Consider the following 25974-nt stretch of genomic DNA (forward strand, 5'->3'; position numbering starts at 1 on the left):
TATGCCTTATGAAGTTGGTACCATTTATAACATTCAAGAAAAACTATGAAAAAAGATGCTTTTGCAACATCAATATATGAGTATAATTGATTATGTGACATGAAGCTGAGAAGTCACACTTATTCTGGTGACAGCAGCTTATCAACACCCTTTTCTTGTAAAATGTTTATCAGTGATTATGTTGTTAAAGGCATCCTATACCTACTTCATTTTTACATTGCTCTTCTGGTGCAAGTGGTGTTACGTAGATTTGAAAAGTCTTTCTATTTCTTCCCCACAACAAAACTTTCAGCTTTTAAGAAATTTTTCTGGTAGATATTGAGGATGCTTGCTTTTAAGCTGAGGGTGTTCACTCAGTAAGACAGCTTGTTTTTTGGCTTAATCTTTGAAAAAATGCCAAATTTTGAAATATTTGCTGATGGGGAAATTGGCCAGTGGTTACAGACTGGATTAGAACAAATTTTTGCCCACTTGTTTCTAGAATTTGGGTCTAGAATTTACAAATAGGAATAAACAAACAAACAAACAAATAAATAAATAAAAAGTACACTACAGTTTACTCAACATGACAGATCTCTTCTTTTTTGAAAAGATAAAAGGCAAGGTCCCATGCTTAACCTTCTGCTCGACAGAATGGTTTTAGACGCTGCTGTTGGAGGACAAGATCAGTTTGGTGGCTTTGCTTTGCTAGAGCTACCGAAACAAGAATGCTTAAGTTGTTATTTTCTTTATAAAGGCTGAAATAGAAGCCAGGATATTTTGGCATGGAGAAGTAAAACTGGAATTACAAAGATCTGTAGCTACTAGAAATTACAATTTATATAGTGGAAAGTTTTGAATACTGGAATCCACATGTTCAGTGCAGTTAGAGATGGACATGGGGGCTCCTCTGTCCATACTGGAAAGGAACAAGGGAGCAGGAAGGCTCAGTACCTCTTCCTCTACATGGTTAGAGATGAGCAAGTAAGGAAAAAACATGCCCCTCAGAACAAACATTTCAAACATTCCCTTTCAGCAGTCTTTTCTTCTTGCAGACGCTCATCATCTTTTTTTTTTCCTGAAAAGTTGATAGATCTCAACACAATAGGTTCAAGCACTGAACCCCTCAACAGGCAATTTGTTGTTAGTCTACCATGCACAATTTGCTCTGATAGTTCTTACTCAAGCTGAAATAGGACCCGATAAGCAATCACAAGGCAAATCATTACTGGAATATGCTGGCAGAGTGCTAAGGAAGAAGTTTCCCACATAGCATTTGACTGTACGGACACAGGAACTAAGTGAAGTTTGAGACCTGAATCTTGAGACTGCACAGTGGCAGCTGCACAGGACTGAGCAGCCTATACATTTGAGAGCTTGAGAAGTAAACCGGCTGTGCATTGAAAGGTAGGCATTTGGAGGTGATAAATTTAGCCCTGACTCACCCAATGGCAATTTTGACACTAGGGTGGACTAAATTACTTTTAGGAGTTGCATCATGTTTTTACCAGGTCGTTTGTTTAGTTTAACCCATTCCTATTCCTTTGGACAGACATTAGACCTTTCTCACTTGAAATAACCACACAACAGCTTGTGTGTAATGCACTGAGCACAGACACATTGTGGGCCACCAAGTTCCTTCCTCTAAGAGACGGTCACGTAAAATGTAAACATACAGAATGACATCTTAAGACTGGACTTCTGTTTTTCCTTAACTTAGTGTAAAAGAGCCTTCACTTCTCACAGCCAAAAATCCGTTCCAGAAAATGACTGAAAGTTCCTTCACAGCTTTGCCCCACAAATTAAACGGTTCTTTCCTGTCCCTGGTGCTAACTCCTCAGGTATTTACTGGGAGCACTCGTACGCCGCAGCAAATCCTCTCCCTGCTGGACGTGGCCCATCTCCTCGGCCCCAGCGCTGTCCTCCCCTGCACCACGGCTGGTGACGGGACGGAGCGGTGCGGGGCGGCGCGGGATGGCCGTACAACGTGAGCTACGCCACTGCCCGCTGTTTGAGCGCTCACCGGCTTCTGGGAGCGCGCTTCTCCTCTACTAAAACGTTTAAAATCTTGATGTCCTCGTTAGTAACGCACTCAATCCTAACGCAGGTAGCGGAGATGTCGCCGTGTGTCCGACACGGACCCGCACCGCCCGGCCCACAGCCCGGCTCCGCTCGGTGCCGGCACTCGCCGTTCCCGCGCTCCGGGGCTCCGCACCGCCGCAGCGCGGCCTCCCCCACCGTCCCTTCCGACGGGGCTCCCCGCGCCCAGCCGCCAGCAACGGGGAACAACGGGCGGCTCCGGTTTCCGAGGCGGCGGGGCGGGAGGGGGCGGCCCGCGGCGCCGGGCGATGGGGCGGGCGGCGGGAGCGCGAGCGCGGCCCTCGGCGGGGCGGGAGGCGCTGAGGGGCGGCGGCGGCGGCGCGGACGATGCGCGGCTCTCGCTGAGCGGCCGCCGCCTCTCGCCGCGGGATGAGCGCCTCGGCGGCCACCGGCGTCTTCGTCCTCTCCCTCACCGCCATCCCCGTCACGTACCTCTTCAACTGCCTGGCGGCCGGCGGCAGGTGAGGCGGCCGGCGGAGGGCGGGAGGGGAAGCGGGCGGCTGAGGTGAGGCGAGCCGAGGCGAGGGGCAGCCCGGAGGGTATTTTTAGCGGCGGCACGGGGAGCGAGGGCGGCTGCGGCCGCGGGGCTGAGCGGGCCGGGCCGGCGGAGGAGGACAGCGGGGGCAGAGCCGCCCCGGCAGCGATGCGAGCGGCCCCGCAGCCCGGCACCGCCTCGAGGGACGGCAGCGGGCGCAGCCCGGCATCCTGCTGAGCTCAGATATCTGCCCGTGTTTGTAAGGCTTTGCTGCCTCCGTTCCTTCCTCATGTGCCTCCTCCTGGCTCATAACCTAGTTATTTCTCTTGCTTTCTCGCTGCTGGAGAAGTGCTACTTTCGTCATACGGTGCCAATGTTTGTTTCAAATTGATAAACCACAGCGCAGAGTAGTTGCGATAGTAGTGGCTGTAGTGGCACGAAGAAATAAATCCATCACCGGTGGAGCGGAGCAGCAGAAGACTGAAGCCATAAAGCGAGGCAGCGGGCTGGGAGTGCCTGCCACGGCTCAGGAAGCATCCGGGTGTATATTCCAAAGTGGTTGTCTTGCACTTCTTTTCACTGATTTCAAATGAAGCTTCACTAAGGCTGAAGTCACCACAGTCAGCATTGTTTGCTTATACACTGTTTTCTGGATACACGTAGCGGTATCTGTATATAATCACATGCCAAATATTTCTTAGCTGGTGCTTCTGGAGTTTACCTAACTTTTCCCTCTTTTTATTTTTTTCTCCTCTGTGCACAAGCACAAAACTGAGGACTGAGAAGAGGGTCTTCAAAGAACCAATTGCACACACAGGGATTTAAACCACAAACACATTTTCTCAGTGCACCTTTTCTTGGGGTTTTTGCTGAAGATTTGGTACTCCCTTCTACTAACAGCTCACACACCAGCATTAAAGCCCCCACCATCTCAGAGGAAAGCTCTGCCCTGCAGAGCCCGCCTGTGTTACTGCCAGAGAGCTGATTTCTGCATCACCTCAAGCAGTGCTGCTTTATGGGGACCGAGGGCCCTTCCGTAGCACTTCCAAAACTGGAAATGAGATCCATCACAGGTGCTCTACAGTGCTGCTCTTAGCCTGTGAAACTGATGTGCTTTACTTGCTCATACGTAGTTTCTAGGTTAGGTAAATGATTGCTGAGGTCAGACTGAGTGTCCTTAATGATCCTATTTTTGGCTTTGAAATCTCTGCGTTTGTGACTTTCATGTCTCACTGGCCTTTGCATTTTCCATCATTTCTATTTATTTTCGCAGACTGCAGTATGAAAACTGATTTTAGTCAGACAAATCTTGACTACTGGACGTTTTGTTTATCTAGCTATTTTTGTATTTTCCTTTTTTAGATAATCACATGTAAAAAGACAGGCCCATAAATCATGCAAAACTACAAAATGAATCCTATGACAGTCTATGAAATGGACTTTTAAAACAACCTTTTCTGTATTAAAAGCAATTACTTTAAGAGTATGTAGATGTGAGAGTGGGCCTGTCATTTGAGAACAGCTGATAAGAAAAACTGAAGAAGTGCAATTCTGCCCCCTTTCCTGTTTTTCTTTTAACCCCCGCTTCTCTTTTACAGTTCCTGGTCAATTGTTGCAGTTGGATTACTGGTTCTGGTTTTTATTGCTTTGTTGGCTCGTGTTCTTGTCAAAAGAAAACCACCAAAAGATCCGCTGTTTTATGGTATGTCTTGTTAACGTGGGAGCTAAATTCAGAACGTATCGATTTTTGTAGAGGATAATATATGGTGATTGTTTCAGCTTTAAAATTTAACCACGGCTTCAGAACTCATTCTATACATTTCTATTCTTACGCTTTGCCATCAAAGAATGGAGATATCGATTACTTTCTGAAAGGAAACCTTACTTTTTAGAGCAAAAACACTGCAGCTGTGTCTTTGGCTGGCCCAGTTTTCTCTAAGCTGGAAATTTTGCAACATTGGACTGTAGGTGAAGCAGCATATAAACTTCCAGTATTTATCCTCTATCTTCCTCCTTATTACAACTTGTAGGCATCTGTCCTGCAGTGTTCTGAGGTTGGGAACTCTAAATTCCCACAGATGTCAAAGGAAATAAAAAGCCTAGCATAAATTAGTTTCCTGTCTCAGATGAGTGACTCTGAGTGACACTCTGCCTTGCTGGATAGGTCCCCCATGGACTGCAGGGGCTAATGCTAATGGCATTGTTCTCCTCCAGAAACGGCAAGTTAAATTTTCTTCTCCTTTTCCTTTTTTTTTTTTTTTTTTTGGTCCTATCCCTTTTCAGGAGGTAGCGACAGTCAAGGTCATTTTATGACTAAGATCTTTGGAAGCATACTTAAGGCCTTCTGGAAATGCTGATTTTTCCACTCAGATTTATGGGGGCTGTGCCTACAGCTCCGTGGGATTTCACATTCCTTTGAAAAGCTTTTTAAGAACTTCCTGAGTTACTAACTATTGAAAAACTATGTGAAACTATGTGAAAAATGATGTCAAATTGTCACATCATATGTATGTTAAATATCTGTGACTCCAAATAGACATGTACAGTTCAGCAGATCTCTGCTTGACTGTGTTTATTTGTGAGGTGACTGCATGATTTCAAGTCTTTATACACTTCTAAATTTTATTTTTATTTATTTATTTTTAATTTATTTTCTTCTGTCTTCTTACAGTTTATGCTGTATTTGCCTTTACCAGTGTAGTGAATCTAATAATTGGGCTGGAACAAGATGGAATTATTGATGGATTCATGACTCATTACTTGAGAGAGGTAAAGAACTGTTTGGCTTACAAATATAAATAAAATCTTCACTATGAATAACTTGTTCCAGTATTTGCCACAGAAAAACAGCCTCTTACATGTTCAACAGGACCTTCTTAACCAAATTTGTCACTGACCTGTTTAATTGTTGTTATGGACAAAACTTTCATTGACTTGAAATCACCAACTCATTTGGAAAATTAACATCCCTTTCAACCCCAGCCTTATTTAATTGAAGTAATGCTGTTCTGTATTAATTTATATGGCCATTATGTGGATGAAAAACAGTTGCTGAAAACCATAGTCAACACATGGGGTGGATGGGTGTTGCCATATCTAAACGTTTTACCAAGAAGGAAATAATACAGTTCCTTTGCTTTGCCCAGTTACTTTAATACATGGAATTAAAGTAGAGTTAACAAAATGATGGTGCCAAACACCCAGTCAGCAGAATCTGTTGGCTGCTGAATAGCAGCATCCACCAAAAATAGCTTAGTAAGATCTTGCTCTGAAAGTCACTGAAGTCACTGAAAAGATTCCATGAGCTTTAGCGTGGAATGAGTTGGGACCTACAAAGTTACCTGTTGGCATCATTAACATGTTCAGTACTGTTGCAGATCTCTAGGTTGGCAGATGTATCTTCGTTACTTGTTAAATGTGTCTTCGTTCTGTTCCTTTTATCATTCAAATACAGCAAAGTAGTATTTCCATAGCATAGCAGAACCATGATGATAATCATACGCAGTTGATTTCCCTTCCATCTTGCACTCTGTTCTGTAACCATATAACCAATTTCATTATACTCGATTCTTACTAAATCAGGTTTGTGCTTGGAAACATCTTTATTGACAGTCAAAAAGCGTACCCCTGAACTGAATGATCATCAGTTACTTTTATCAAATCGTTTCCTGTTATTCTTTATTAATTGAAGATTCTTTCTTGAATCGTTGTATGATTTTTTAAAAACAACTTTTCCCTAGGGTGAGCCATATCTGAACACTGCGTATGGCCACGTGATCTGCTATTGGGATGGCTCTGCTCATTATCTGATGTATCTTTTGATGGTGGCAGCTATTGCTTGGGAGTAAGTCATTTTGATTTGCATAATATTTACTTTGCTTGCATTCTCATTTAACCAACAAAGGGCTTTCTTTTCTATATAGCATTTAGATTTTTCTTTCAGGTCTGTTTCATGTCATAGGCTAAAGCATCACTACTAAAACATCATTACTTTCAGGAACTGTACCCTCTCCAAGTTGCCTTTACTCTCAGCTTAGTAAGACTGACAAATCCATTGATCTACGGTTTCTCTTCTTCACCCTGAGCACAGTCCATCTGTGTGCTTTGTGCTAGTTAAAAGCAAAAGGGCACACACATTAAAACCATGAGATATCTTGCCCCCATTAGCATATTTGCAGTTAGAGTACTGTATAGTTTAGCATTATGATGCACTCTCTCCATTTTAGAGAGAATCACACAGCTTAGGAGGCAATAGCCCTTTCTACAAGTTCTTTTCTTTATTTCTGTTGAAGGTTTGAGAAGATAAACTCTTGAACTCCAGAGGCTAATATACACACTAGCAATAGAAGCATTCAGTTAATTAATAAATAATTATTGTTTTATCATATTTGTGCACATATGACATGCAGAATCACACAGTCAGCCTTCAGATGAATGAAACATAATGACAAACAACTAAGTATGAGCAGATCCTGTACTATTCATGCAACAGCCTGCTCAGACAGGAGTGTAGTATTCTTTTAAGTTCCCACCTCAGAACAAGAATCCACTGCTGTCTTGTGGTGCAGATCTTAAAATATTTGCTTACTAGAACACAACCACGGCAATCTTATAATATTTGAAGATGATGTGGGGGTAGTGGCTTTTTAGGGATAGTGCAAAGATTACGTTTTTATATTTATACATTTTTTATTTTTAACAGACAAAGCTATAGAACCATTGGCCTTTACTGGTTGGGTTCCATTTTCATGAGCATCATTGTCTTTATGCCTGGAAACATTGTGGGTAAGGATGTAATTATTTAACTAATTTAACATTTTCCTGTGAAATGTTTTCAAAATTCAGCAATAGGTTATTTCTGTTTTGCTGCAGTCTAAGTCTTAAGTCCAAGTCTTCCAAGTCTTCCTGTCTATAATAAACTGAAAGACAAATTCTAGGACTATCAATAACAGAGGCAGAATATTTCAAAATTTAAATAGGAAATATGAAAAGAAATTGTTTTGATTCACGTTCTCAAGGAAAAAAAAAAGTATTGTATTTTGCTATGCCCATAAGGTTTCCTCCAAATTAAGTTTAATTTAAGCAGTAATACAGTACTTGTCTCCAAGTAAATAATATCAATCTTATTTTGCAGAAAATTACTAATTAATATTCTGACTTTCAAGCAGCATGAGGGTCATCCAAATCACCTTTAACAAAATGAAATCTGGAAGTTATTCAATTTTCAAAATAAATTGAACATTTCTTGATGTTTAAGATAAATCATTGCCTAACTGCTAGAGATTAGAACTGTAATTTAAGAATTCACATAATTTCTTTCTGGCATGTGGTACCTTGAAGCGTCCCCACTTTCAGGATGTTGGAAAACACACGGAATACCAGATCTTAAAAAATAGAGAAATTTCTTTTTTTTTTCCTTTCTTTTTTTTTCCTCCTCCAAAGCGTAGTCTCTATTTGAAGTAAGTTCCACTATGAGAGTTCACAGCCTTCCATTCCTGTAGGATTACCTAATGCAGAGTTACTGATGTGATTTCTTGTCATCTCCAAAAAAGTCTGATTTCTAACATGCCTTCCTGGCTGATAGGTTGTCTCACCTGTGACTAGCACTGTTGAGTACAAGATTTTCAAGATTTGCTTTGCTTTAACAGCAGCTTCCAGTGTTTTATGTCTACGCTACCATAGCTGCTTCAGGTTTGATATTAGATAGGATATGTAGTATTCAACACAGCTTACAGATTTTTCATATACCTTATGATCATTTTTTTCTAACAGGAAAATATGGAACAAAAGTGTGTCCTGCTTTTTTCTTGAGTGTACCATATATTTGCCTTCCCATATGGGCTGGGTTCCGAATTTATAACCAACCTTCAGCAACTCATGATACTCCAGTCAAGGTAATATTATTGTATTTAAGCATTAGTTACTGTTAGAAAAACTCAAATATGCTCATTGTCTCTACGGAGTTTTCTAGGTCCCTCAGTGACAGGAATGCTTTGTAATTGTTCACTGTTATGACAATTGCTGCCAGGCTGTGTAGACACTGTATATACCTGTAAATATACCTGTATTACAAGAACGTATCATGGGATAAAGGAATAGCAAAATTATCTCATATTTAAAGCAAAGGACTCATATCTAAAACTAATGTTGTTACTTCCCTCTATTTATTCAGCTTTTGACTGTTTCAATTCCTTAACTGATGGAAACATTAAAATACACCAATGTCATAAAGTACCACAAAATCCTTAGAGACCTTCTACAGAAAAATATTCTTCTGTAGAAGACCTACAGACTTCATGTAATTTAAACATTTCCTTCCTTTTTGTGCATGTGTGTGTGTGTATTCTGCAATATTAGATTTTAGAGGTAAGATATTAGCTCATTAATTGTTTCTACACTTTACTTTTTCAAAAAAGATTGTAAAAATCATCTTTACTTACAAGCTGGTTAGGCTGTTGCCATTGAATTTAATAGCTGGTCTGTATTAATATAACTGAGCAATAAAAAAATGCAATAATGGCTTATGCACTGTCTTACTAAAAACAAACAAAATAAAACAAGCCTGTAATACAACACACCAAACAGATACTTAACTCTTTGTTGCCATTAGCAAGCCAGCTTATTGCCACAGCATACCATACCAGTTGTAATATAACCAATTAATATTTTTGCATCTCAAGAGCTCTCATGTCCCTGTCAGCTTTATTCTATAGTGAAAATAAAGACACAGATGAAGAGAATTGCTATTCCATAGCTAATAGGTCAGTGTGCGAGGAGCACATTCTATGGAGTAGAATAACAGCAGATCAGCAGAGGACACACTGAAAAATATTCCAGAAATGTATGTAAGAGAACATTCAGCCATCCATCCACACACAATGACTCTTAGGTAAGAAAGAGGAGCATAGACAGACTTTCATATCTCCTGAAATTTGAAGATAAGCTATGGGCTGTGCCTAGCTTTTGGGGGAAATCCTTCTTAAAGGTGAAAATCAGGGGGACTGTATGTGCCAAACTCCCTTCTACTCTCCTGCATGATCTTGTAGGAAACCACGTCCCATATGGTGGAAGTCTGAGCTGATTTACTTAAAGTTGTTAGTAATTATCAGCCAGAAGCTTTTCTGTTAGAAGTAGTTAAATGTAACATTGACTTTTGTTGAATGTATTAGTGAGAACATTGTTTGCATGAAGAATGGGTGAAGGTTTCAGTTTGTTTTCCTAGCAAAGAAAACACTGCAGAAATTGCTCTAATAGAAAATATGTGATGGGTTGTTTATTTGCTGAAATATCACCATGTCTCCTGTGCTCACAAGGAGTTCAACCACTTACTTAGATCTGATACTGGTACATATGCCAGGGAAACTCACTTTCTACATTTTCTTTCAAAAAGAGAGTGAATAAGAAGCCTGTGAGCTGAAAGTTTAACAGTTCACTTTTAAGTGAATCCTTTCTTGTGAAGCTGAACTTCCTTTCCTTAGAAGGAAAGAAAACCATAAAGAAAAAAAAAGTCTTCATTCCTTTCACCAGGGCCACCAAGCCTTGCCCAGCCACTTCGTTTTTAGAACTCGTTTTCTCTTCACAGCTATTTTATCCTCTGTATCCAAGGATTAGAGCTGGAAATTTATATCTCAGTCTAATAACAGTATAATTTAAAATACCTTCAAGCCATAACAAGACTATGCGTGATTTTTTTTAATTGCTATTATTTTAATAAAACTTTTTCAGCTCTAAAGTAAGCGTTGTTTCCAGGAAACAATTGTGTATAATGCTACTGCTAATCAGTTTAAATAATCGTTGTCAATCCTGGAAATAGTTTTCTTTCAAAAGATCAATTGCAATTAGCTGAAAGATTGAATTGCTTCAGGTATCATGCAGTCAGTATAGGTTTAGGAAGAAACTTTAATAATGCCTTTAAATGTGATAGAGCAAATATGGAGAAGAACACTTACATGGAAGCAACAGATGCAATTCTGGGGCCAAAATATTCATTAAGTTAAACAAGTAAATTAATAAATAAAACCCAAACAAAAGCAAAGCAACAAAACTCAAGGAGATAAATGTTGGGTGTTTTCTAATAGAAGTGGTACATAGGAAAGGAAAAGAATTATGCCCTCATTTAGAAGCAAAGCAAACTGTGCCACGCTTTTTTAAAAAGCCCAGCAGATTATCTACAAGAGTATCAGCTCAGGGAACAGGTTAATGTAATTTAAAATTCACTTACAAAATTAAAACACACAAATTCAGATTTGTACATGATTCTGAAGGGACTGACTTCTACAGACAGCTCTTAAGATTATTCCTGTTCTTTAAATGTGAGCATGCAAGAAGCCCCTCAGAGGTAATGGAAAATACCTTTTCCTGGAAGCAAGAGAAAATGCTCCATGTGCCTACACATTTCCTTACCACACAAAAGAAACAGCAGTGTTGGCAGGAGCCGTGCAGAGGTCAGTTTTGTTTGCTGTAAGGAGACCTGTAGCAGGTTATCTCTGCCAGGCCACTGCACTTAGCACCCCATTCATTTCAGCGTGTGCTGATGTGACTCTTCTGTGTAAAAAGAAGCATAGGGCAAAAGTACTGTGCAGCTGAGCTCTGACAGTAAAATGCATCTTTTCCTCTTCTTAAGCTTTTCATTTCTATTTTGCTTAGTGTAGACATACAGAAAAAAGGTGCATTCATTTCTGCACCTTGGCCATTTCACAAACTAGCACTGCACCAGAATTTTTTGTAGTTTTGTGATCACAGTAAATATGTACATTCAGTAATGTACCTTTTGACAGGAGGAAGTGATGCATATAAATACATATAGAAATGTGTATATGCTTCATACTTAGACTAAGTGGAATGTCCATGTTGTAGTTTATATCTGATAGTGATTTCACTCAGCAGCCCTGTCTCTCACTCGAATAAATATTACAACATATATACACTATTTGCTTGTATTTAAGCGTAGCAACATTTATAAAAGTTCTTCAAATACTGCAAGGTAACAGTTATTTTTCCTGAACAAGATTAAAAAATAAAATAAAATAAACAGGCCTTCCCTTTCTTAGAGCCTGAGTATCAAATGGCCTTATTTTTTTAAACTACAGTGCAGATCTTACAGTTCTTGCCCAGGAACTGAGCTTGCAAATTAGTTCTCCTTCTTTAGGGCTTTTATTGTAATCTCGAGTGCTTTTAACTGTGCCTCTACATCCTAATTATTGTTTTGTGCTTTTGGAGACAATTCCACAAGTATAAGACAGGAAGGAGATCAGATTTTTCTTCTTGCTGTGTGCATGCCAACACATGGCAAATGAAAAGGAAGAGGAAATGACTAATACATATAAATGGGGAAGTTCTCCCCCTGAACTACAGAGATATTCTGATGTGCTTACCATGTTGTCTGTGAATATACAGTGCTGAAACTGTACCTAGAATGGTTTCCGTGAGTCTAATATGTTCTACCAAGCAGGCCAAACAGTCACTCTTGTTCCTCCATGTTATCCTCCTTCTTAGATGTCCAAACAGCTTTTGGTAACACAGAGCAGTCAGCTCTTATAGGCACACATGGTGCTGTAGGGGATTCCTGTTCTGAAGCTATTTCTGCATTACATATTAGGATATATTATTTGTTCACTGATCTCAGCTGAGACCACAGAAATGTTTTTCTTTTATCCACGTTCCTTTAATTTCAGTAGCATCACAGGCTGCTGAAAATAAGCATTCACTGTTGCTGATGAGATGAGCTCACATTTTGCTGTCCCTCCAAACAGTCCTTAGATTCAATTTCAGATGTTTGAGATAATAAACCAACACTTGTAAGGCTTTTCTACATTTAAATTAGCAATAAATTAATAATAATTAACAATAAATAAAGCACCTTTAAAGGAAGTTTGTAATACTGCTTTAAAGACTGATGTGAGTTCAGGGTTAAAATACTGTTATTTAACTTGCTTTGAAAGTTAACTAATCCATATTGAAATGGCTTCAGTTGGATCCATCCATTTCTAGAGTTTTTCAGACTCGTTTTCCTGACTGCATACTATCAAGTCCAAGGTCTCCTTCTCAGATGCAGAAATCTTTCAGTCCCTGAAATCAGTGGAAAAATAAGGGAACATAACTGTGAACTGCTTCTATCACAATGTTTCACTGCTTGAACCTTCTTGTAGTGAATGATCTGGAGTTAAATACATGTCAGGCAGAGTTGGGATGTACTAAATGCATTCTGTATTGCAGGTGGTTCAGGAAGTTCAGAAGAAAGGACTCTTAAGACGACCAATAGATTTAATGTTAGCTGCGTATCTCATTCTAGCGGCGGGGTTTTGCATATTCAGGGGCATGGTAAGTTGAAGATATTTTAATATTATGGCCTTTAATTTTCAGTCAAAATTTTAAACTTGTTTTTCTAAATGAGATATTTTTTGCAACTATGTGGAAAAAATGTGTACGTTTCAGTCAAGGAAAATTCCTTGATTTTCAAGATTGGAATAGGCCTTAGATACATAAACTGAAATTTAGGATAATTATTGGTTCTTTGTTTCTCCATTTTACCATATGTAAAGTATGTTTTTCAGAAGAAACTATGCACACAATTATAGGAGTAAATAGCACCCCAGGTGCAGATCAGTGGAACAAAATTGTTTTGATTGATTTAGAGTTGCATTTATGTTCAAGAACATTGAGGTAAGCCAACTAAATTAAGTCTGTGTTTTTATAAACAAATACTTCATTTAAATTATATAGGAAACAAAATTAATTTATACTATGTCGGAGAGAAAAAAAAACACACAAAAAAAACCTCCCAAAACACCCAACCCCCAAACAAAAAAAAACTTACACTGTTTCTACTTACCAAGCATGATTTGGTTTTTGTGTTTGTTTTAAGCACACTTGATTGAATTAAAATTTCAGAGGGAATCAGTCAATGTTGAAAATGCTTGTTGAAGTAGATAAATTCAGTAGTAGGTCAGCTCAGTTCTTAGTAAAGCAAACACCTTCTGTCTTAAGCAGGAAGGAATTTGTGTATCATCCAGTGATCAAAGTTCAGATGCTTAAGCATCTTAGACCTAGTGCAGATTGCCCTGCTGTAGTTCTGCTCCTCAATTACACTCATCTTCTGCTGTTTCTCCAAAAACTGGCCTCTCAATAAAACCCACTTTTTTTCCTTTTTTTTCCCCCTTTTAACTTGTTGCAGATCACTTCATTTCTTATGTACAACACTACTTCAGAGCACTACTCATGCTGGCTAATCTGCTATTTCACCTACAGTTTTGCTGTGGGAAGTACGATCTCATGCCCTAGCATCTAAGTTTAGTCTGTAGTCCCACTTCATTTCCTATGAGGAATAACTTGCTGATTTTTTATTTTTTCTTTATAGTGGTCATTTCTATATATTTTTACATAACCAAAACAGGAACAGCTTTCTGGCCTTACTTCTACATACAGAGATCCACCAAACATCTCCAAGCTGCAGTAACCATGATTTTATGATAGTGCTCAGAAAATATAATATATTAGAACACACCGAGACCTTCTTCTTGGACCCATGTTGGAAAAGAAGAGGGAGGAATATCTATTTCTTGTAAATCTTTCTATTTCTTGCCAAAGTCACACAACAAATATACATAACATTCAGCTGTGCAAAAGTCACGTTCAGCCCTGCTGGTAACTACGTGTTAATTATGCCTTGCTGCAAGTCTTAGTAAGACAGCTCTTGATAAAGATTGCTTACTCCTTTTAGAATAGTTATTTTTTTGTAGAAGGTGTTTTAAGGAACCCTGTGAGAAGTAACTATTTTTGGAACTGCATCTTGTTTATTGGGAACTGTGTTCACTCTACAGGAATGTAAAATCCAGTTCTCTCTGCTACTCCCTTTAAAAATCATTATCATTGTTTTTAATTTACACTTGTCTTTGGAATCTCCATTGCTCTCCACTGCTACTTTGCCAGAGTGCAGCTCTTTTCTTGGACTACATCTGTAGCTTGCTGTCCTTGGGTTCTTAACCTGAAGTTTCTTCGTACTCTTTGAGCAATTTTCCATGCAAAAGCTCATTCACTGGGATTAAAGTCTGGTTATCAGACCAAATCAATAATTACTATATTTTTTTTACTACAGCATAGCCAAGTGATTGAATTCTCTTCCAGCCAAAATTTTCAAGTACACCATGAGCATTTCCTCACCACCTCCCTGAGCAGCACCTGAGAGGAGACTGCATCTCAGGCTTTTTATTTTGTTCCGCCTTTTAAATTGGTGATCAAAGAAATCACCTTTGGAACAGATGCTAAGCAAGTCCCATAGGAAGCAGTACTTCAGCCCACTCCTAGATCTTTAGGGCTGGTAACAGGTGTCAGGCTAGCTCGTTTTAGAGAAAGTTCTTTGTTCACGGGAAGTTTTAAAAATTCTTCTTAGATTGCTCTGGATTGCCCTGCTGAACTCTGCCGGCTATATATTCAACTTCACGAGCCTTATATAAAAGATCCTGCTGCCTATCCTAAGCTTCAGGTAAAGCATTGACTGTGAAAGCATAGAGTGTTATGAAGTGATTTGTTACCCGGCACAAAGATGACAGCACAGGTTTCACAGATGACAAGATCAAGAAGGAAAGTATTTGTTTATGGCAAGTTAAACAGTATTTTGTATTTCCTACTAAACAGCCTTACAGGATACCAGTTCTTCATTGTGATAAACTTAACCTTGATTCAGATTAGTTACCTAGAGTTACACATCCTAGTTGCTAAGGCTTCTTTTAATATATTTCATGAGATAGATCTGCATGCTTTTTATAATCATTACCCTCCCTTAGATGGACAAAGCAGTCTGGAATAATGGAGCAAAGAGAGGTGCAGGAGAGCTAGGTTCCTTAAGCTCATGTTGTGCTTCTGTCACCAATGACATGCTCCTTGAACCATGACGCCTCCTGTCAACCCTATTTAAATGAACATTTGCTTCAGTTTTGTAATATTTGCAAAGTTGCCATTCTTTTGCAACCCTGTCTGCTGCATAAGGACAGGTCCTGAAGTGATAAGACTCACTATTCAGACAGTGACCTGTTCTTTCTGGAAAAAGGGGTGGCTTCGATATATTTCACACTTCAAAACAGAAAGCACTATGGAGCTTGAGAAATGGACCTTGGATAGCATCCAGTGGATGTACTGGATGGTGAGTTGGGTCAAGCTATGCTTATTGGCGTGATCTCAGGATGGCAAGCAGTATGACAAGGGGAAACATGTCCTGGGATAAAGAGGATTTGGATCAGGCAAAGAGACAATAGCCATTGATATTGGCTGGGGCCCTGGGGCATATGGATCCAGTCAACAGCATCCTCTTTTCTCAAAGAGGTTTTAGATACAAAGTTCTGAATAATCTCAATTCTACAGTCAACAGCTGACTAATTTTTAATGCACCTCCCTCATATTGCAAAGGAACTAATATTTGTGTTTAAAATGCAGATGCTGGCATACATGTTCTACTCCGTGCCATACTACGTGATTGCTTTGTATGGCCTTCTGGTGCCTGGTTGTTCTTGGATGCCTGATTTAACCCTTATACATGCTGGAGGACTAGCTCAGGTATTTCTCCATAAAATATTCACTCTTGAATTACCAGTTAATAAGTAGAGAACTATGGAATATGTAAGGAGAGCAGGGGCTTGACCTTGCCATGGTCGTTTTATGCCATATTAACACAGATCATCTTTTATATCTGTGAAAACCTAATTTGAGGGAATGGAGACTCAAGCTTATTTTATATTTGACTGCTTTCTTGCCTTGGTAGACTTTTTTCTACTGAATCATTCGAATGACTGATTGAAAATGCAAACCTTACTGAGTGCCATGCATTCTTTAGCTGAGACTATGAAGGAAACCTGTCCCAAAGTGCCAGCAGTGGGTCATGTGAAAAAACATACAGCTCTATCAAAACAGTAACAACATTCCCATAATATGTATTGCCAGGTCAGTGGTTTGAAAAGCACAAGTGGAACAAGTAGCTACCAGTCACAGTGAACGGATATTATTGGTTGAGGATGTTGATGTAACTCTGGGAACCTCCTGAGGCACAAACCACAGTGACATTAAGACACACTCCTGTTGCCAAAGGCATACTAGTGATCATACTCAGCTCATTCTGTCTGCGTTCTCTTAAACAGCTGTTAGTGCTGGTGGCTGTAAGACTGACCAAAAGAAAAAGAAACTGACAAGCAGTAATAAACTACCTCTCATGCCATACAGATAAACATTCACAGCTGAGACAATGACAAATAATTGATTTGTACTGTATGCAGGAAATGTATTCTGAGTATCCAAACAACACAGGAAAATATTCACTCAGTGCTCTAACAATAATGAAAACATTGAGACACAGCAGTAAGGGTAAATCAAGTGCTGTTATTAGACAAATACAGACCAATACTTTGTTCCCTGTTGCAGAGATAACATTCATGGGTACAAACTGCAATCCAGCTTAACTGCCCTCTAAGGATGGGGGGAGTGACAGCTTACTTTCCATTTGTCAGCTGATATCACAGAGAATGACTTTTTTTCCAACAATTTATAGGTAATCTTAAATCACCAAATTGTATCAAAACAGAATCTGACAAACATGTTATCCAAAAGATATAAAAAAATATTATACAACTGTGTTTGGCACAAATCTAACCTAAAAAAACCACAAGCTAGCTAAGGTAAACAAGGCAGCATTGGGAACCTTTCTCTACTGACAGATTACTCGGGTTTCACTAATTCCCCAACCTGGCAGGTTAAGAACTGCTTCTTCAATGATTATTGAGCCCTTTGTGAAAGAAACCAGAAGTCAAAGTATGCTGACAGTCACAACCTTACAAACCTACCTACAAACTCAGACCCTCAGACTGGAGGGGATTTGGTTTTGTTTTTTAAAAGAAATCTTTCTGAAGTGGTATTTTTTATTCAGAATTTCCCATTTTAATCTTTGAAGCTTGTGCTACATACAAAACTTTGTAGGTTGACAAAATCTAATTGATAAAGGGAACTTACGTTGTTGTACACTCCCCATATTTCCTTTGAGTTGTTTGGGTTTTTTTGTACTTTTAACTGTTATGCACAGCAGAATGAACTTCAGTCATCCTACAGTAGAAAAAGATTTACTTGATTTGACTTTGTGAACTTTGAGCAACTCAGGAAGAAAAATGTGACATAATGGACCAAAGGCACCTTTCTAGAGGGTTTTTTTGTTACTTGGAGGGATACAACATTTTGGGGTTTGTCTTAGGTTAAAAAACTTGCAGTTGATGATCAAAATAACTGTAGCACTGAATTTTGCCTTCGGTTATGAGCAAAGGTCCAAAAAAGGTAAACAACTAGTGATAGAAATGGGGCATTGACCCCAGGAACAAACACTGCCCCTACAGATGTCGGATGTTGGCATTTCAGTTGTTTTTGTAACTATCATTAGGAAATATATACTTTTTGCAAAAAATAAGCCTCAAAATGCCATATGATGCATCCAAATGAAGACCCTCTCAAAGTGTCTCCCCTTTCACACACAAAAATAACCATTCCTCTGTGTATTTATTGCTTCAGAATTACACATTGCTCTCAGCTTAAATGGTTGTTACTGACATTCAAACTTCAAGAACTGGCTGTAACTCTTCTTAAACATTCTGAAGTTGAAGGAAGAGCTCTTTAAATGTCAAAGCACCAAAGTACCAGAGCTTTGGTTATTACAGTTTGAGTACATTCTGTGAACTTGAAAAAATTGGTGTTCACCTACACAAGTGAGCTACATGTGAAGCAGTGTAAGAGCCATACCCCTGCTACCCACTGCCAGTGGGTACCAACTGTCTCACCAGTTTTTTGCAGCCTACTTCTCTGTACTGTCCAAAATATAGAAAGTTTTTCTTTACTCCTCTGTAGAACTGTTCTCCTCAATCCTGCAGTTTTGGTGGCTTCTTTCTGCAGTGCCTCTGATTTACAAGAGAACTAAACCAAAGGAACATATTTTTCTAGGTTACTCTCTCCCCATTCCATTCCATGACTTTTCTTAGGTACATAAGATCTGATCCAATCCCTTCCAAAATCAGTTATAATTTTTAAATTTGATTTTAATCTGTATTAGAGGGAACTTTTTTTGCAGGCTCTTTTCCCCTGGCTGGATGGCTTTCTTGTTTGCAGGGTAACAAAAACCAACAACTACAATAATGCTACAGACAAAAAATATTGCAAAAAACCCAAACTACTTCATACTGACAAGGAGACTAATGTGTAGCAGAAAATGCAAATTACAGCTGTCACACTGAACAGTGCCAAACCCAGCACCAGTCATCTTCCAGTGACTGTGGAATGGCCCCAGCAGCAGACTATCAAGGCTTCGAGTTTAACAGAGGCCGCATATTTATTAAACAGAAGAGGCTACCTGAGAAGTTAACCTGTAGCACATTATTATCTGGTTGACTTCTCAGCCAAGTTTTGATTCTCAAACTTCTCCACTTGAAGAAGATTCAATGGCAGAAAGCACCAAGGATTGGTTTATTCACTGGGAGGATCTGAGCACAGCAGACTCCAGGTTGCCCTCACTTCCTGAAATACCAGCCTAGTGCAATAGGCATAGTGATGTGGAATAACTAACAGCTCTCACATTTCTAAAAAAAGTGGACTTGGTTTGTCTGCCTGGCACTTGAAGTCAGAGCAGGATTAGGCTACTGGCAAATGAGAGACCTGCTTTAAAACACTCTCTTTCCTGCTCCCACCAAGACTAAAAACCCAAACCAACCAGAAAAAACAGAAGCTGAGTACAGTCATGGAAAGATACAAGATTAAAAGCACAACACAGTTTACATCAAGGTAAATCAAACTTGAAAAAAAAAATGACTTTAACAGACCTCAGTGGCTTCCTTGGTAAAGAAAAAGGCATTACACAGACAAAACAAGTTAATAAATAATAATTATATAGCGCATTCACTAGCTAGTGAAAATCTTCATGGATTACAAAGGGAAAAAAAAAAGCAGCCAACAAATGTTTCAATTTTCTATAGCACTGAAAGCTCACCAGTGTGCTCCAGCTCTTGGAAGAGTCACAAATCACACAATAAGGCTAAGATCTTCAAAGGCATCCGAGGGGTTTGGGGAGTTCTGGGCCTCTTAGAGGCCAGCTCTTACAGCTCCTTCTGCCAAGTTTGTGAACTCACTGGTACACACAGTTGGGCCACTTCTGGAGACAGGAGACCCTTGCAAGAGGCAGATAGCTTAATGTCTTGTTCCCCCCAAAGCAGTTCTAAGATGCCCTGGGAAGGCTTTAGGTGAACATCAGACAGCACCAAACCTCCTACACAAAGCCCAATGGTCGTGATTGCATATTTTCTTTGCAAAGCATTACCTTGTATAATGAATGATGTTTGCTCCTGAGTCTTCACTGCCTGCAGAAAGGTTCCCAATGTGAGGAGAGGCAGCAGGTGTCTCGGCACGTGCACACAGGTGCCAAAGGCAGCTCCCATCTGAGACAGCTGAGAGCAAACGGGCAGCAAGAGGTGACTGAATTATCCAGCTGACAGAAACAAGCTGCTGATAGTGTGCCCCTGAACATCTGTTTACTGTGTAATAGTTATTTACAGAAACATACTAGGCAGCACTCTGCTGAAGTGTGCACTTGATTTCTTTGATTGCCCTATTTCTTGCCTCTGGTTTGCTAGATCAGTGCTCCCTCTTACGTGGAGGTGGTTATAATCTCCTGAAATCCAAGTTTCTTTTCTATTTTGATGTATGTTCTCAGTCCAACCCTTTGCCAGAGGTGTGTGTTAAAGCACCTGCACCATTTCACCTCCTGCTTTGCTAACAACCATGGACAGAATCAGTTCTTTGTGAGTCCAAAACAACTCTTGCTGAAACCCAAAGAGAGGGTGCCATTTGGCCATCGTGGACTCCTCTGCAGTACTAAAATCCTGCTGTCCCTTTCTCCCGCTCTGCTTAAGATTAAATTGATGTTCATCTCCTCAGATCTCACTCACTACAAAGTAATTAAATAAATGAGATTGGACACATGATAGTTAACATGAACTTCAAGCTGTTGCTTGAAATAGCAGGTAACAGATGGAGACAAAAGACAGTAACTACTCTGACACTTCTATCTTTAAGTGTTTGTTTATGCTAAAAATATGCTCCAGCTCAACAAGCTTGCCTTTGCATATAACCTTCCGTGTGAATTCAGCCTATGCTTCAGAACTGCCCCCAGACCCAAGGCCAACTTTACCAATATTTTCTGAAATCATCAGGAGTCTGCGATTTGAATCCATAAAATTAAATTAAGAACAAACAAAAAGCAACAAAAACTGAAACAAAACCCAACAAAACAGAAACTAATAGAGCTTCCAGATTTTACTTTCTGACTCTATTTAGAATGTCTGACTGCTGATTGCTGATGCCAAACACGATGGTAGGTGGCTGCAAGTCCCACCCCTGCCTCTGGGCTGAGACCCAGTGCAGCACCAGCGATGCACACAGGCCTCGGTGGCCGTTTGCCTGGGGAAGGATTACAGAGCCTGGTGCATGAATAATCATCCATAACTGAGGGTGAAATCCTATACCTGATGTAAAGATGAGTGCTGTGTGCACAAAATACACCTCCTACCATGACATTGATAGCTCCCTTTCTGTCTGTACCGAGTTATGAATGACCTTAGTTCAGAGTGAATTTCCTTTCACTGCCATGCAAACATATGACGGATAATTCAGGAATAAAAGGGAAAATGTCACAGGAGATGCATCCTTGTATGCGGAATATGCTGTCTTTCCAAAATATTCATCAACTTTACCTTTTTTTTTCCCCCCCCCTCCCAATATGCACATTATATACACACCACAGGCTCAGTTTTCCCATATTGGTGCTTCTCTTCATGCCCGAACTCCTTACATCTACAGAGTCCCTGAAGAAGCAAAACAGTTTTTTCTGATATTGAACATAATGTATGGGATTCTTCCCCAGCTGCTGGCTTACAGGTGTGTCAACAAGCCCGAGTTTTTTATGAAGGCGAAAGAAGAAAAAACAGAATAGCACAACTGTTTTCAGCTCCTCTTTTTGGCTGTGCATGTAATTGGGTTTGGATGTAATGGAACTTGCTCAGACGGAACCCAAATGATGTGTGCCAGATTGCACAGCTGTGTGGAGATGCATGGCCTGTTTTGTTCACCTGACTCAAAAAGGGAAAATAAAGATAACTGCTTTCAATATCACTTCTCAACATTTTGACTTCAAGCACAGTTCGTACTTCATATATGGTTCATTTTTAAAATATTGCATGGAATTAAATAGTAACAATGCCAGTGTTTTGCCTCCACACACTGAAGAATATCAGTTAGCAATCTCTATACAAGGTTATTACAGAATGTGAAGGTCAAGATTTTCAAGTGTCAGAAATTAACATACATAACTCTGTAACATGCACATGTTTTATTTGTCAAGAAGGAATGTCTTGTGGGTCAGCCTTGTTAAAAACCCCAGGAAATCTTTCAAGAAGCAATCCACTGTGATGGTATGACTCCATTTATGCTATGCAAGTCGTATAGTTTTCTTAATACTTTCAAGGATTCACTTCTGCAAGGACTACTCATCTGCTTGAAGTTAAGCATGTGCTTACTTGTGTTTCTGAGCTGGGCATGGAGTGCTCAGTGCCTTGAGCAGTCAGCCCTTCCACATTAACATGCATTTTCCAAGAGGAGGGTTCTGCTGAAGCGTTACCCTGTGCAGCTCCTTTTGCTAACGGTGTTAGGTCATAAACAGGTAGCAGCACATACAGAGACCTTGCTTGGCCTGTTTAGGTTTCCACTTGCAATTACAACTATTTATATGATTGCTATTGATATTTATACTTAAAGCAGGATATTTAGTGCCTTTCTTGCAGATGAAATTAGCTGATACATTTTAACTGCAAACACTTTATTTTTGGGATGTTGAATTTTGGGTGTTTTGAGTTGGAGAATTTCGGTTTTCTTTTTAAACCTAATCAGTAACAGGAAAGCATCAGCTCATGCGCATGCATGTTGCACTCTACACAAGGGGACTTTCAGAGCAGCAAGAAAGTCATGCGTTCACGCTCTGCAGCGCTCAGAAGACAGAACCCACGGTTTCATACCTCCGACCACAGGGCAGGCCCAAAAACCACAGCACATCTTTGTTGATGCTTCTTGGTAAAAGGGAACTTAAGCAATGGTTTCCTTCAAGCACCCAACCTCCCTGGTGCAGAATCCTTCCACGTGCGCTCGAATTTGGGACAGTTCCAACCCCGTCCTCCCAAGAAAACAAGCCCTGAGCTGTTGGGCTGCAACAACACGGTGTCTCACAGACATTTGCACCTCTGATGTCACTTCTAACGTTTTTAAAGAAACTTAGAATACATTCAAGGTGAATTTAATAACCTCCTGTTATCCAGAAAAGGCAAAGTACAGAAAAAAATAAAGATCTCACCTGCACTTGTATCTATTATGGTCAACTCATGTTAACAGAATGTTTTGCTTTAATACTTGACTTACATTAATACCTCACATTATTACACGTATGAAGCCAAATATGACGCTAACTTAGTTGCTTACAACCTCAAACCTTACTCCCAATACACATTCCAATAAATTTATTCTGTAAAAACAATACATTTTTTTGTTTTCTTTTTGTTTCGTTTTTTGTTTTTTTGTTGTGTTTTTTTTTTTTTTTAAGTTTTTTACAGTAAACTCGTCAACTACAAACCTTGAATACGCAAAAGATGTTCCAAGGACAAGCATAACAAGGATTGATAAAACCAGACTAAATATGTTTTCACAATAAAAGCTGGCATAAAAATAAATAAAAATCTCTATTATCACAATAGCAACAATAATGTACACAGAATAATGGATTTGGAATGCTTACTTACTAGTCTAGTTCTATTTCCAAAAGGAAAAAAAAGCCAGAATGACAGCATCCTTTTTAAGCCTTTCATTAATTAAAATCGATGTTTTCTTTTGGTTTCCCATAGGGTTCTATATCACAGTAAGCTTAAAAGTGGAAAGCATCCAAATGAATGATCTCAAATTGTGTTGGCATTGGAAAAAATCCTTGTATTAATCTAAAGAAACACAAAAAGACTTCCACTAACTTCACATATAGGAACTAAGTCAGATAGTGTACATTACATCATGATTTTGAGAAGTATTAAGAGTATAACTAGCTAGGTACTTCTAGGAAGGAAAGGTACTGTATTACATTATTGAACTTGGTGGTGATCTCAACGGAAAAAAGATTTTTTTCTTTCATGTTGTAAACTGATCAAAACCCAAGAAAGTATGGCCATAGGGAAATTTAAATTAATGTCTGTGGGTGGAAAATACTGTAGCATTGTATGGAAGGGACTCTTTGCCAAGATTCACTTGTGTTTAAAAAAAATGCTGATATAGAATGATATAATTTGGAGTTACACCTTTTCTATTTAGAAAAGGGATCTAAAACATGTTCAAGTATGCGGCATCTTCATAACCTCAGCCACTGGGAAAGGGCAACTTCATGCAACCAAATAATATGAAAATCAAAACGCAACCCTTAGAAAAAAGGGTAAAATGTCATTTCTGCAAACACAACAGATAGGAATGTGAATAATGTGCATACAAACTGGGATGCTGTTGATGATACTAATGAACAGATGTGATGACTCATATCAAATCCAAGAATATTAGACAACCAAACATGTAACCTTCTTGTGTTTTCCCTTAATATTCAGCAGTCATTATGTTGGTTAAGTCTGAAAGAGAGAAAGAGAGAAAGAAAAAAAATATCACATTTCATGTACAAAAAAGCTTGCTCTAACAAACTTGATATACTTAATGCCTTATTCATACACTTCAAAGCTGCTGGCTCAAACAGCTGCTTGGTCTCTTCAAATGGAATTGTTGGCTATTTTTTTTTTTCTGGAGAAAACTGTGTATGTTTCATCAACTAAACAGACCACTACAAAACACTGAAGAGCATGGTTTAAACATTCAGGGCTTTATTCAAATGAGCAACTCAAGCCGCATATGTAACGAGTTGTTTTTCCCCAGTCACTTAATACTGTCCTGCAGTACACACAACCAGATGTTGCCTTTTTCCAGTAGCCCGGGTCACTGATGGCCTCATGCAGGAGCTGAGGGGCTGCTGTATTCCTGAATGCTGTGTGATGAAGATGCTCTCTGGCTCAAACAAACGAACACTTCACAGGCACAAAGAAAGATAAACATCTCATAGCTAACGCGTCTGAATGTTACTTCTGAAAGGGAAATAGTTTGGCTTGGAGTTCACTGTAAAGAGATGACAGAAAAGGAAGAAACTCCCACTTCAAGACTGAGTCAAGGTCAGCTCTTGCTTCCACTGACACCAGCAGGAACGGGATCAGACCACCCCCATGCCCTCTTGGCAAGCATCTCCAAGTCTTGTCACATTAAAGACAGAGCTAAACTCACTTGCAGACACAGGGACACACTACTTTTGTCCAACAACATGAAGACATGCAGTGCTATTTGGCTATCTTGCCCCGAGCAAGACCTTCCTCCTCCTTGGAAAGAATTCAGGACATTAATGCTTGTCCACCCACACCCTGACAGACGGAAAAAACCACAACACACAAGCAGTATGAAGGCACTGGCAATGTATTTGGCCAAGAAAAAAATCATCATCAAGAAATAATGGAGTTTTGGTGACAGGTTAAATCCACTGGGGATGACAAAAATTTCATTCTACAGAGGATCTGTAAGAGAATATAAGATATTTTAACAATTCTGCATGAACAGTTTGCTGTCCAAGCTCTCTCCCGTTCTGGCCCATCATACTTGCTGTGTGTGATGCCATGGCTAGAAAAGAATACACTTTTCTACTCCAGAGGATAAGAGCATTCCAGTGCCCACTGGGATCCCAGTCTGGTGGCTGCTCCTCTGAACTGTGGGATCTGTTAGTTCACTGTGTTTCTTTTGTCCAACAACAAAGGGTTTGCAAACTACTGCAGCACAGGCAGTAAGTAATGCACTTTCCATCTGTGAGGTCCTGGTCTATCCTGACTAGTGACACATGAGAAGGGGTTACTCCAAAATGCTCACACACATAATGATGGCTCACAAGCAGCAGCCTGAGCCCTGCCTGCCCTGGAGAAGCGTAGTGACGTAGCTCATCCCAACCACCAAGGGTCCAGGACTTCTCTGCTCTCTAAGATTCAATGAGATTGTGCTTACAGATGCTCTGGAGACATGGCTTAGAGGGTTTTGCTGCCATTTCTCTTCCCTTCAGAAGGTGGTGCGGATAGCCATTAGGGCAATGCCAAATGATTAGTCAATCAGCACCCTCAACCAAAGTTCCTGATGACAGCTGCTAGCCAGCCCTGGTAGGCTGAATGGGTGCTGAAACAGTTGGTCCCTACAGCACTGCTGCCAGATCCATCAAGAAAGCTGTCCTTTTGCAGTATTAAAGCTTTGCACTTATT

The 25974-nt window shown here is 39.7% G+C and overlaps 2 protein-coding genes and 1 long non-coding RNA gene across 8 annotated transcripts in view; 1 reads left to right on the forward strand and 2 right to left on the reverse strand.

Moving 5' to 3' along the window:
• Window positions 1-2360: 2360 nt before the first annotated feature.
• TM6SF1 (transmembrane 6 superfamily member 1) lies at window positions 2361-23144 on the forward strand. 6 transcript variants are annotated; one of them, XM_031587686.2, is made up of 10 exons: window positions 2361-2540; window positions 4153-4256; window positions 5226-5323; window positions 6295-6398; window positions 7257-7339; window positions 8327-8448; window positions 12770-12874; window positions 14943-15035; window positions 15983-16102; window positions 21366-23144. In XM_031587686.2, exons 1-10 carry the CDS (start codon window positions 2449-2451, stop codon window positions 21552-21554), a joined length of 1110 nt encoding a protein of 369 aa, XP_031443546.2. In that variant the 5' UTR covers window positions 2361-2448; the 3' UTR covers window positions 21555-23144. The 6 variants fall into 6 exon arrangements, with proteins under 6 accessions (XP_031443546.2, XP_090005077.1, XP_090005079.1 ...); XM_090148951.1 differs by having other exon boundaries at window positions 21486-23144; XM_090148953.1 differs by lacking the exon at window positions 21366-23144 and adding an exon at window positions 18683-19885.
• LOC149916273 (uncharacterized) lies at window positions 5225-20019 on the reverse strand. Its single transcript, XR_016470395.1, has 2 exons — window positions 19884-20019; window positions 5225-6088 (listed from the first exon to the last, which is right to left on the reverse strand). It is a non-coding gene; the product is annotated as an uncharacterized LOC149916273 (long non-coding RNA).
• HDGFL3 (HDGF like 3) overlaps window positions 23113-25974 on the reverse strand; it is a 34876-nt gene continuing 32014 nt past the window's right edge. Inside the window, exon 6 of the mRNA XM_031587691.2 lies at window positions 23113-24267. Coding sequence (XP_031443551.1) covers window positions 24262-24267 — 6 coding nt within the window. The 3' untranslated portion in view covers window positions 23113-24261. The remainder of the gene's footprint in view (window positions 24268-25974) is intronic.

This window comes from Phasianus colchicus, chromosome 12, assembly GCF_987193195.1.
Source record: "Phasianus colchicus chromosome 12, bPhaCol1.hap1.1, whole genome shotgun sequence".
NCBI lineage: Eukaryota > Metazoa > Chordata > Aves > Galliformes > Phasianidae > Phasianus > Phasianus colchicus.